The following is a 12,730-nucleotide window of genomic DNA, read 5'->3' as shown; positions in this document are numbered from 1 at the left end:
TGGGTGAGATGGATGGATATCTTCCCGTGGGTACGTCCTTTCCTTCATCAGTGACCTTAACATTCCTCAACTTGGAGTTCTTTAAAAACCTGTGTCAGGCCTTGTTAAGGCCATGGACCGAAATATTTGTGTACAATGTGCACAGATAGAAAATCATATCTCCTTAGGATCAGGGGAAAGGGACCTAATTTATGGGTATTTGTGGGACAAGTTCTACATTAAATATTTATATGTACTATTTTATTTTATTCTCAGAACAACCCTATGTGGCAGGAAATACTATGCCCATGTTACAGATTGACGTTCAGATTCAGAGAAGTTAGGTACCATGGCCAAGCTCATACAGCCAGTGAGTAAAAGAGCCAGTGTCCGATCTGGGCCTTTCTGACTCAAAAGGACATGCTCTCCCTAAAAAGACACCCAAATGCATGAACTCAAAAACTCTTTTAAACATTACTCGCCTTAAAAATATCTCCTCTTTCCTAATTTGACTTCATCCTCATGCTTTCTACCTATGAAACTATAAATTTCAAAACTCTTTCTAGGTATGCGCAGAAAACCAGCAAAGACATCCAAAGGCAGAACTCCCCCACCAAGCCCCGCACCCCAACCTATTATAGACACTCATCCAGCTCCACTTCCTCTGGCCACACTCTGAATCGTAACCAAATTTCAGAAATTTGGTAAAGCCAGCGATTACCATCAAATTCTCATAAATTTACCATTTCTCATTTAGGACAGTCTATTTAAAACAATATTCATTTTATGCAGCCAGTTTTAAAGGAATTATTGTGAATAACAGCTTGGGGTCTTTCAGCATTTGTATGTAAAGCACACAGGAAGGGGCGCTTGGGTGGCTCAGTTGGTTAAGTGTCTGCCTTCGGCTCAGGTCATGGTCCCGGGGTCCCGGGGTCCTGGGATCGAGCCCCGCATCGGGCTCCCTGCTCCGCGGGAAGCCTGCTTCTCCCTCTCCCACTCCCCCTGCTTGTGTTCCCTCTCTCGCTGTGTCTCTCTCTGCCAAGTAAATAAATAAAATCTTTAAAAAATATAAATAAATAAATAAAAATAAAGCACACAGGAAGATCACAGGAATGAGACCATACCAAGCAGCCCACAGAAAGCAGCGTGTGAAGCAACACAATTGTGCCAATTGTGGCCAACGCGATGCGCCTGTTATCCTCACGAACAGCTGGCCAAAATGTCATTGCCAAGACAGAGCCTGAGATCCCCAGCGCAATCATGACTAGAATCCAACGGACAGCCTTCTGGGGGATAATCCACAGTACCTGAGAGAAAAGGAGGGAGAGGAGGGCTTTATTGGAGGCATCTGGTCACTCCAGGCACCTGTGCTTACAAAGTCCCCTGAGCCCAGCGGCAACTGGGCACCCCCTGTCACCGTGGCGTCTCAGTCTCAGCCGGAGAAACACCCCAGCACGCAGACTGAGGTGAATGCTTTCAGAACGAAGGGCTGGAGGTCCAGCAAAGGCACTTGGCTCCCTATCCCCCTTCCTGCTGAACTTCTAAATTCAAAGGGTATTTTTCAGGTGCCCATCAGTGTTGGGCTAGAAATGATGACGCCGGCTGAATTTCTGAGAAGCCCAGGGCGTCACTCAGAATAAGTGTGGTACTTACTGCTGTGGGGATATAAATGAAGAGCGAATATCCATAGACACACACGATCTCCAAAAACGAATAGGAAACGATGTTCATAACTTTGCTGTTTCTCCACATAAGGAAACCCCAGAGTGCGAGAGGAACCAGCCAGGCATAGGCATAGATGATGGTGGCCGCTATGGACACTGAGGATGAGAAGACAAAGGTGGCAGTCCGAATTACCATCAGCGCACTTCTCATACCTTCCTGGACTTATTTCCTAACACGTCCACCTGCTTCACTGGATCATGGGATCGTGTCTTACTACGCCTGGCACAGTACCTGCCCCAGAGTAGGCACCCAATCACGGTCCTGAATTGACAAATCTTCAGCACCGTCTTTGTGGTGAAGACCAGTGGTCTCTCCTATGGCTTTTATAATTTGTTTAGTAACTAACAACTCATAGTATTAAACAACTGCATTATGCAACTGAAAGACTTCAGAGGGCCTCACTCCAGGTGTTTAAACATACCAAGCATTTCGATCAAGCGAAAGCCAACTCTCCCCCTAGAAGAACACACCCTCTTTCCTCGGCTAACAAGAGCTGAGGCTGATTTCTTGAGCAAATTTTTATTAAAAATGCCCTGGGTACAGATTAACTGGCTGTGCATGCTATTTAGAGGGCCTTCTATCCCTGAAGTAGGGAGTTTCAGTTCATCGATGAATTGGTCGAAATGTTCCTCACATTCACTTTCTTCACTAAGTAATTCTGCGCCTGTGCTGGAAATGCTGCGTAGCGGCTCCTCAGAACAGCAACGTTCAGCATTTTACTGTCCCTTCCTCCTCTTCCAGGAGCACCAGGCTCCAGAGGCTTCATTTGCCCTCTTCTGGAGTGGACAACCAGTAAGTGTGGCTAAGCCCGTGGCACCAGCCTTTCCCACAGCAAAATCAGAGGGTGATGCACTTAACGCTCTTGGCAAGCACAACGGCACCCCAGGCAATGTAGTCAGACCCCACATGTGGACTCCATGGACTCTAATCCTAACTCTGCCACTTGTAGCTAAGTAACCCTGAGTAGTGAATTACTTAACTTCCCTGCCTTAGTTTCCTCATCTGTAAAATGGGAATAAAATAGTATACTACCTTATAAGATTACTAGAATTAAATGAATTAAAACAAATAGAACACTGATTGATAAATAATAAATGCTCAATCAAGAAGTAGCCTTTTCTATTATTAACTGATATGTAAATACATTATTTCACATAATCTACATCTTCATTTTAGAGATGAGGAAACAGGATCAGAGAAGCTAAGTGGTTTGGTCAAGGTCAAATAACAAGTGGTGGAAGCAGGATCTGACTTTGTGGATGTATACTCTTTACATAAAATGGAAAAATGTTTAGGGGCGCCTGGGTGGCTCAGTCGGTTGGGCATCCGACTCTTGGTTTTGGCTCAGGTCGTGATCTCGTGGGTCATGGGATTGAGCCCCATGTTGGGCTCTGTGCTCAGCAGAGAGTCCGCTTGAAAATTCTCTCCCTCTGCCCCTCCCCCCCACTCTCTCTCTCATAAATGAATCTTTTAAAAAATGGAAAAATGTTTATTGACAGAGTCAACGACTATCTTACTGGTACATTCATATCATGACTCCCTTATACTGCCCAGCCAAGGAGGATAAGAAAAGATAAAAACCCTCCTGAGCTTCCAGACCCTCAGGCAGGGTCATTCCCTCTTCTGTCAATACACCTATACATACCTCTGATACAGGAATTAATACATCCCACTTACCACAATATTCCTTTACCTGTCTTTCTTAACCATTGAACAACTTGAAGGCAGGGTCTATATCTCATGAATAACATTTATTGAGTTAAACTCAAATCAGAGTCATTTGACAAATGGGGCTGTAACTGAATCCAGGTCTGACTCCATGTAAATGGGCCTGGAAGGTAAAAGGGAGGATACATGGAGACACATACACACACACACACACACAGAGGTAATTGCATATCTCCCTATACACACATATACGTGTTTGTGTAGGAATTCTTTTTTGTATAAGGCATTATTCCCATCTCTTTACACACATCAACTCTATTCTCACAGGAGTCCAATAATATAGGTATTATTATTCCCATTTCACTGATAAGGAATCTGAGGCCAAGAGAGATGAACTAATTTGCCCGACACACAGAAGCTAATGAGTGATGGAACTGGAACTTGAAGCCAGTGACCTGGTTCTGGAGACTGTGCTCTTAGAGGGTCTATCTACAGCCTCTAAACAGGACAGCAAGCAGGCAGCGGGGCGGGGAGAGGGGGTGGGGGAGAGGAGGGAAGGAGGGAAGGAGAGAATGGAGGAAGTTGTGCACTTCAATGTCAATCTCCTACAAAGCCAAACTTCCTCATTGGGGGGTGGCTGTCATCTGTAAGTCCCTAAAAAGTTGTCTGTTGCTTTATTTGTATAATTATCCAATACTGCCACAAGAAAGGAAGTTTTAAAACAATGTCATCCACAAGCCCATCCCTAGGACAAACTCCTTTCTACATTCTCCCTTCGAGACCCTGACCATTTGCAGACTTCTCTGTAACCAAGTTGCCAACAGCATAGGCATAATTTTGGATTATCAGTTTTCCACATTGTTCTAAGTGCTTCATAATTAGTGGCTCCAGCCCAGCTAGTTGAGTCACCATGGCTTAAATAACAATGCCCCTATTGTTTCCAACATCTGGATAATACAAATAATGCTACAATGGAGACTTTCATGCACACTGCTCTTTACTTACTTTGCACATTTTTCTTTGGATAAATTCCAATTGCTATTTGGCCTTGCCTTCCAGCTTTCCAAAAGACATGTGGATTCACAATATTGTGCATGTACTCAAGGCCACTGAATGGTATACTTTAAGAGAGTTAAAATGGTAAATTTTATGGTATGTGTATTTTACCACAATAAAAGATTATGTAGATTTATATAGATGGGTGGTAACTCTGAGATGATAAGTATGTTTGAATCCTTAAATACAAAAAGCCAGGGCTGCAGCACGTAGAGACAGGGGCCCAAGGGCGCAGTAAAAGGAACTCATGGTTACAAACTGAAAGCATTCCAAATGAGTCAAGCTATTCACCAACCTTTTCGGAATTCGGGTACATAATGGTATGTCTTCTCTCCCAGATGGATTAAGAAGTTGGAAAGATTCCCACTAATTGCTATGGCAAAGACTAGCGTGGCACATATCCAAAAGGGGCCTGCAAAGAAAACCAGAAAATTCAGTCAAGAAAATGAAGCACTGGCTTCTGGACACTTACAGAGTAATTTCTCTCCCTCGACCTATTCATGTAAGCAAGGGAAAATGAATTTTAGATGCAATCAATACTCATTTAATGGGAATTTTCTTTTTTAAAAGGTCAAACACACAACTCAGCAATTAGGTGCATTGACGATAGGGGAGACTGAATGAAAAGGCCAAAACACCTTCCACAATTAGGTGACTAAAGACACTAATTTGTTTATAGCTTCTGTAATTAGAGGATCGTCCAAAAAATCATGGACATTTTGTTAAATCTTTTCCATCAGGATACAGGAAGCAAAGGTTACTTCCTTTATCTAAGTGCCAAATGTTAATTAATGCCCAGAGAAAAATGAATCAGGCAGGTCCTTCTGCAGTCTAAATGGAAGAGTAGGGCGAGCAGAACACTTTAGGAAGAGTTAATTTAATCTACCAGTTCATCATGGGTGTGTGTGTACATGTAATGTGTGTTTAAGGCTTTGTTTTTCTAATGAAAAAGTAATACATGCACATAGTTCAGTGTTCAAAAGGTACAAAAGGGAATCCAGAGAAAAATAAACTTCCCTCTCTCTTTGTTCCCTAGCTCTATGCATTTCTCCTCCCCAGAGCTTGCCACCATAACCTCTTTGTGGCGAATCTTGCCAGAGATTTCTATATACCTATAAACAAATGCATATTTGGTGTGTGTATAGATGATAACATACATATATATATATATCTATATATATCTTGCTCTGTACTTGACTATTTTCACTTTAATATATCCTAGAGATTCTACCATAGCTATTCATAAAAATCAGCTCATTCTTTTTTTAACGGTTATCAAATATCCCACTGAGTGAATGAGTATACCGTGCTTTGCAAATCCCTTTCACTATTTCACTTGATTTCATGAATGCCACCCTTGTTTCTCCCTATCTAGAAAAAGTACTATGTAGAACCAATAGAATTTTTTAAATGAGAGATTTCTAATAAATCTTAGGAAATTAATTTTTCAATTTCACCAATGTTTTGCAACACTTTTGGGAATAACTACAGGCACCTTGACATATCACAAAATTCAGAAAATTACTGCGTTGCGGGAGATGCCTGGCAGAAATGGGTTAGCACTTCTCCAAGCCAGGCTGGTTCCTGAAGGCAGGAGCACAAGCAATGGACTGGGATGCTGCCAAGAGTCACCAATAGTGCTTTCCACAAATTGCTGCTGAATCACTAGCCTGCAGGCTCTCTGCTACCGGACTAAATCTTGTTCACTGTATTATTCTGAGTCCCGACCATACAAAAGATGCAACAAGCAAACAAGACCATAACACCTCCTACAATTTAACAATCAAAAAATCCCCCAAAGCTCTGTTGAACAAATGAACAAAACTGACCATGTGTTGTCAATGGGCTGAGACCTACCAAGCATATGACCACCAGTGGCCAAAGTATCATAGTTCCTATAACCAGAAAGCAGAGAACATCATATCCTATTGGCCATTACCTGTAAGAACCCACTGTCCCCTAGACCCTGGGCCGGGTGCTGGGGACATCATAATGCACAGCAGACAGTCCCTGTGTCCTGTGCCTGCGCGCACACAGGAAGCTCGGCTTCCAGAGACACACAACCACCCACACATCCCAGGGCCTTCCAGTTTGCTTTACACGCCTTCCCTCTTCCTCTTTCCTGCCAAATTCCTACTCTCATTACGGGGTGGGGTGGGAGGGAGCCTTAATTTAGTTTGCATTATGCATTTTTGTATTATAAAATATTTCTAACATAAAGCAAAGTACAAAGAATGATAAAACAAACACTGGTGTACCCATCATGCTACTTTCTCAAGTCTTTCTAATGGGGTCATACTACTCACATCCTTCTACGACATACTTTCTTTCATTTATCTTTGTTCTGAGATTTTATCCACATTGATGCTTGTAGATCTCATTCATTCCTAAAACCACAGATTCTGTGTATGAACACGCTGCAATTCACGTCTCTCTTCTCCTGATGATGAATATGTGGTTGCTTCCAAATCTCTGCTATATAAGCATTGCTGCTGCAGTGAATATTCTTCTATGTCTTCTTTTATATTCGTGAGTTTCTCTAAGACCATACATCTAGGAGTGGAACTGCTAAGTGGTAAGGTAGGAGCATCTTCAAATGGCTCCCATTCGCATAGCACTTACGTCCCCACCAGACATACAAAAGTTTCCATTGCTGTACACATTCTTGACAACTCTCGGTATTAACGTTTCTGAAGATCTGACTTAAGAGTATGTCACTCCTGTGCTCAAACCCTCCAATGGCTTCTCATGTAAGTAAAAGCTGAAGTCCACTGCGACCATGATTCTACATAACTTACCCCTGCATCATGTCTCTCTGACCTCATCTACCAGGTCCCCTCTTTCCTCTGGCCCAGTTACACCAGTCTCTGCTGTCCTCTGAGCATACCAAGCAAGTTCCTGCCTCAGGGCCTTTGTGCTTGCTGTGCCCACGGCTTCAGATGCCTTCCCTTTAGATATCTACATGGATTGCTCCCAATTCCTCCAGGCCTTTACAGTAAATTCACCTCTTAATTTTTTTTTTTTAATTTTTTTTAAGATTTTGTTTATTTGAGAGAGAGAGAATGAGAGACAGAGAGCATGAGAGAAAGGAGGGTCAGAGGGAGAAACAAACTCCTTGCTGAGCAGGGAGCCCGATGTGGGACTCGATCCCGGGACTCCAGGATCATCAACTGAGCCACCCAGGCGCCCCCAATTTTTTTTTTTTAACTTCAAATCCACCCACCCACACAAACTTTCCTGTCCTTTAAAATTTTCACCTTGGCATTTATCACTTGCGTATATATTTGACTTATTTTTATGTGTTTATTGTTACGCTCAGTAGATTCTAAACTACCTCAAAACAAGCATTTTTTCTCACTGCTCTATCTCCAGTGCCTAGAATAGTTAAGTGCTCAATATTTGCTGAATTAATTGAATGAAGATAAGCCAATTTGTACATGTTAGCTAAAATGATGAGCATAATATAATATCTTGTTTTGTTTTTATTTCCCTGATTACAGGTGGAACTCAGCATCTTTTCATGTATTTGTTGGCCATTTGGCTTTCCTTTTCTGTGAATTGCTCATTTTCCCCTAGAACTTATAATTGGTTTTATTCTTATAATTGGTAGGAGTTCTAAACATATTCTTGCTTTTCATCCTTTGTTGCTTATGAGAATTACAAATATTATCTCTGGTCTGTGGCTTATTTACTTTTTTTTTTTTTTTTTACTTTGCTTATGGTTAATTTGGTGGTGTAGAAATTTTATATTTTAGTTTACATGCAGTCAAACTCATCGACTTCCAATTCTGCAGACTGGCGCTTCCGTCATCTTTTTCCTGACCACTGCCTCCCACCTGCCCTCCAAGGCCCAGTCCTCTCTGCTATCAAACACTTTACCTATATAGTACCTCCCTTTTTTTTAACCATGTCTATGAGCTCATGAAGCTAATAGTGTTGTGAAAAAACAGGCTTTGGGTTCAAATCCTGGCTTTGCCATGAGAGGCCGCATAACAGAATGATGAATATGGATTATGAGCCATGGTGCTGATTTGAAAACTGAGCTCAGCCACTTACTAGCTATATGATCTTAGGCACGATACTGACTTCTGCATGACTCAGTGTCCTCATCCATACAACGGGATAATAAGAGTACCTACCTCATAACGTTGGGGTTGTCATGAGGACGAAGTGAGTTAATACAGGTTCTTCCCCAATAACAGGGCACATAGTAAGCACTGAGATTGTTTGCTAGTGTCATTTTCATTGCTAACTCTGTGACTATGGGCAAGCTATCCTCCCCAAACTTCCATTTTCTCTTTTGGAAGACAAGGCTACCTTGGAGTGTGGGAAATAAAACTGTAAAACAGTAACACAGGGCTGAGCTCTTGGCACTTGTGAGGCGCTTGGCAGATGGTCGTTCTCTCGTTTCTCTCTCCCTGGGGGTGGAGACCATGACTATATCTTTGAACCCTCAGTCTGTAGCACAAAGCAGGGTGCTCAAAATTTCTTGGCGTGCTTCCTCTGTGCCAAGCGCTGATGACATGGATCACTTAGACACACGGCCTGTCTCTCAAGATCTCAGGCTAGAAGAATGAACAAAAGAGCTGGAGACAAACCGCCTTGGCAACACTTAGACGAGAGGTATAGGCCAAGGCATGCTCTGCACGTGGTGCTCCCTGGAGCTCCAGGCACTGCACCGACATCTGGCTGGAGCTGCCAGTGCTGCCAGAGAGGAGCTGTACGGAAGGAGCCTCTCCCCAGCCTCCCCCGCAGCCGTTCCCGCTTTCTCGAGCTCCAAATATTGGACATCCATGCCAGGTGATGAGAAGGTTCTGTAGCTTAAAGCCACCAGGCGAATAGAATAAAGATGGGCTTTATGGAACACTAAACTAGTTCTAGTTCTACTTTTTTAGTTTTGACACCTCTCAGCCTTGATTTCCTCACAGGGCAAAGAGGGATAATCACACTTAATCCAGAGTGTTCTTGAAAGGACTAACCAGTGTATGCAGTCATTGGCACCTGGTAGATCCTCACGAATTCCTTCTCCTCTTATAATCAACATGTGGACAAAATACGTAACATATTACTCTAATACTTATTTAGGACTGAGCATACATTTTCCTAAGCCTCATCGAGCTTCAGCTTCCCATTGAGAAATGGGGATGACACCTACCCCAAAGGGTGCTACAAGAATTAAAGGTGACCACGTACACAGTCTTTTGCAGAGCACCTGCACACAGAAAGCACCCAGAGCCGTTGGCTCTTCTCTTCTCCCTTCAAACACGGGAGGTCATGGCCGTGGGAGCCCTTTGCCTGAGGAGCGCTGAGTGAACCTCTCACCTATCTCAGATAGCGGGGAGGGATAACAGTCATCCCCCCACCCATCGCTCTTACAGACTTCCAGTGCCACTGGCTGAGTCCCAAGGGGAGCCAGCTCTTCGGAGGGCACAGCTGGGACTCAGCACATGAATGAGTAAGTGTGACAATACCTTTCCCACACTTATCCCCACCATCAAATCCTCTAAAGTTAAAATCAACAATCTCCTGGGGCACCTGGGTGGCTCAGGCGGTTAAGCGGCTGCCTTCGGCTCAGGTCATGGTCCCAGGGTCCTGGGATCGAGCCCCGCATCGGGCTCCCAGCTCTGCGGGAAGCCTGCTTCTCCCTCTCCCACTCCCCCTGCTTGTGTTCCCTCTCTCGCTGTCTCTCTCTCTGTCAAATAAATAAATAAAATCTTTTAAAAAAAAAATCAACAATCTCCTCTTAAAGTGACTTAATTCATCTCAAGTTTGTAGTGTCATTTGAAGACTTTCAAAAGACATACTAATTATTTGTCATCGCGGCATTACTGTAACACAGAATTGCATTTTCCCCAAAATGTTTTGCAAAGGTTGTTACTGACGTTCAGAAGAGCTGACTAAAATGTAGCATGCCCCGCCAAAAGCACTTCTCCAACTTTTCGGGCAACCTGCGGGCTCACCTGAATTCAACCAGGACACGGTAAAGAAGCAAAACGGGGCATACGTACCATAAAGGTCTGGATTACTGCGGATGTATAGTCTCACAAAGTTTTTTCCTGGTATCGGCAAAAGAGACCCCTTTATTCTGTCAAAGACCTGGAAAATAACACAGCAGGAAGTCTACTGAAGATTTCTTTAAAGTTTAATAAATTCAAATACTGCAAAATTGAAACTCCATTATTACAGCTTTTACGATGAGAGTATTTTCAAATGCCAATAACCCTTTACTTTTGTAAGTCTACATCCAGTATGCAAAAGCTTTCACATTATGGGATTGTTTAACCATAAAAGACACAAGTCTCCATTACAGGTGAAAGGAAAGGTGAAACTGGTTTACAAACCTGGTAAGTGTCTACATCAAAGAATGTTTGATAGTATTCAAATGTCCAGAAGGGGGAGCTTTTCTTCTGTCCAGCAAGTAACTGTCAGAGGTAAAATAAAATACAATGAACACAGAAGTAATTTCCTTCTATCAGCTATGCAGACACTGGGAGCTGATCTAATGGAAAATCAAGATGCATGGAAGACGGAGCTCTTCTGCATTCAGCAACTTTGCAACAGCCATGCCCAGCTCAGCCTGACAGAAAACAAGCACCCGTTCTGAAGTCACACCAAAAGGTTTCAATCCCTGGTCCTCCACCAGGGACAGACTTGCCAAATCATTAGACTCCATTCTCGAAAAACTACAGCGAACAAGATCCACCTCACAGGATTATAGGAAGGACTGGCTCGGTTCTATATAATATGTACCAGGTATAATAACATATATATGCATATATACACATGGACATGTACAGACGGGAGGTAGTCAGTGTAAGTATCTTTTACTCCCCTACCTCCTCAAGATTCTTACTACTATCACCACCTGAATTCTCAAAAATCTGATCTACTGACTTACTCTCATGTACTAAAAACTTAAAATATACTTCTCTAACAAAAAACCCCCACAAAATTCCAATTTAGAAGAGGCACACGAGGGCCACATCGATCCCAACAGCACAGCTATTCGACAGCGGAACGCAGGCCCCTTGCCACTTCAGGTTTTTCACGAGGATTCAGACAGCAAAAGGCACAGATGGCCTATGAGGAGCTCTGCATGACAAGGGAAGATACAGGGCAGATATTATTTGTTCATCGAAAGGACAAGTTTTCCATAATTAAAGTTGTCCAATAGTGGCAGCAGCTGTTTTCCATGGTAATGAACAGCCTGCTTCTGGAGGTATTCAAGTGCTGTCTTTCTGACATACCACAGACGGCATTCACATCTTGGGAGGGAAGCCGAAACAGAGGGAACTGAAGGTTCTTTCGAACTCTAGGATTAAAAGATACTGAACTCCAGAGACCCATGTTCCGTAAGTTAGGACAAGGAATTCAGTCTCTATCATAGACTATTGGTAACATATTCCCAGTTCCTAGACAAATTAAGATAATGGATAGAATGTTTCAGCATTAAGATTTTTTTCCCCCTTATATATTTCTCCAATGTTTGATGCCTGATGCTGCTCAGTGTGATGGTTAATTTTATGCGTCAACTTGTCTGGGACATGGCACCCAGGTATTTGGTCAGACATTATTCTGGATGTTTCTGTGAGGGTGTTTTTGGATAAGCTTTACATTTAAATTGGTGGACTTTCTGAGTAAGGCAGATTGCCCTCCACAATGTGGGTGGGCCACAGCCAATCAGGTGAAGGCCTGAAGAGAACAAAAGGCTGACCTCTCCGAGCAAGAGGGACTTCTCCAGCAGACTGCCTTTGGATTTCATCTGCAATACCAGCTCTTCCTGGATCTACAGAATGCCTCTGGACTCAAAGTCCAACTCCTTCCTGAATCTCAGCCTACCAGCTGCTTCCATCAGATTTTGGATGCACCAAGCATCCACAATCACATGAACCAATTTTTAAAAACAAACCTCTTTCGGGGCACTTGGGTGGCTCAGTCAGTTCAGCATCCAACTCTTGATATCCGCTCAGGTCATGATCTCAGGGTTGTGGGATCAAGTCCCACTTCAGGCTCCGTGCTGTGCACGGAGTCTGCTTGAGATTTTCTCTCTCTGTCTCTCTCCACCTCTCCTCCCTCTCTCTCTTTCTCTCTAAAATAAATAAATAAATCCTTTTTTAAAAATTAAAAATAAACCTCTTTCGCAGGGCACCAGGGTGGCTGTCGGTTGAGCATCCAACTCTTGGTTTCAGCTCAGATCATGATCTCATGGGTTGTGAGACTGAGCCCTGGGTTGGGGAATCTACTTGAAGATTCTCTCCCTCTGCCTTGCCCTCACTCATGCACTCACACAAAATAAATAAAT

At 43.1% G+C, this 12,730-nt stretch overlaps 1 protein-coding gene across 4 annotated transcripts in view; it reads right to left on the bottom strand.

Moving 5' to 3' along the window:
• YIPF1 (Yip1 domain family member 1) overlaps positions 1–12,730 on the bottom strand; it is a 36,579-nt gene that overhangs the window by 16,698 nt on the left and 7,151 nt on the right. For all 4 annotated transcript variants that reach the window (XM_035018507.1, XM_035018505.1, XM_035018509.1 and 1 more), the window contains 5 exons: positions 10,770–10,850; positions 10,437–10,524; positions 4,724–4,840; positions 1,633–1,799; positions 1,104–1,286 (listed from right to left, as the gene is read on the bottom strand). In XM_035018507.1, coding sequence (XP_034874398.1) covers positions 1,104–1,286; positions 1,633–1,799; positions 4,724–4,840; positions 10,437–10,524; positions 10,770–10,850 — 636 coding nt within the window. The remainder of the gene's footprint in view (positions 1–1,103; positions 1,287–1,632; positions 1,800–4,723; positions 4,841–10,436; positions 10,525–10,769; positions 10,851–12,730) is intronic.

The sequence above is a fragment of the Mirounga leonina genome, unplaced genomic scaffold (assembly GCF_011800145.1).
Source record: "Mirounga leonina isolate KUSES-001 unplaced genomic scaffold, KU_Mleo_1.0 Mir_173, whole genome shotgun sequence".
NCBI classification, from domain to species: Eukaryota; Metazoa; Chordata; class Mammalia; order Carnivora; family Phocidae; genus Mirounga; species Mirounga leonina.
The sequence above is the reverse complement of the archived record's forward strand: the minus strand, read 5'-3'. Positions and strand labels throughout refer to the sequence as shown.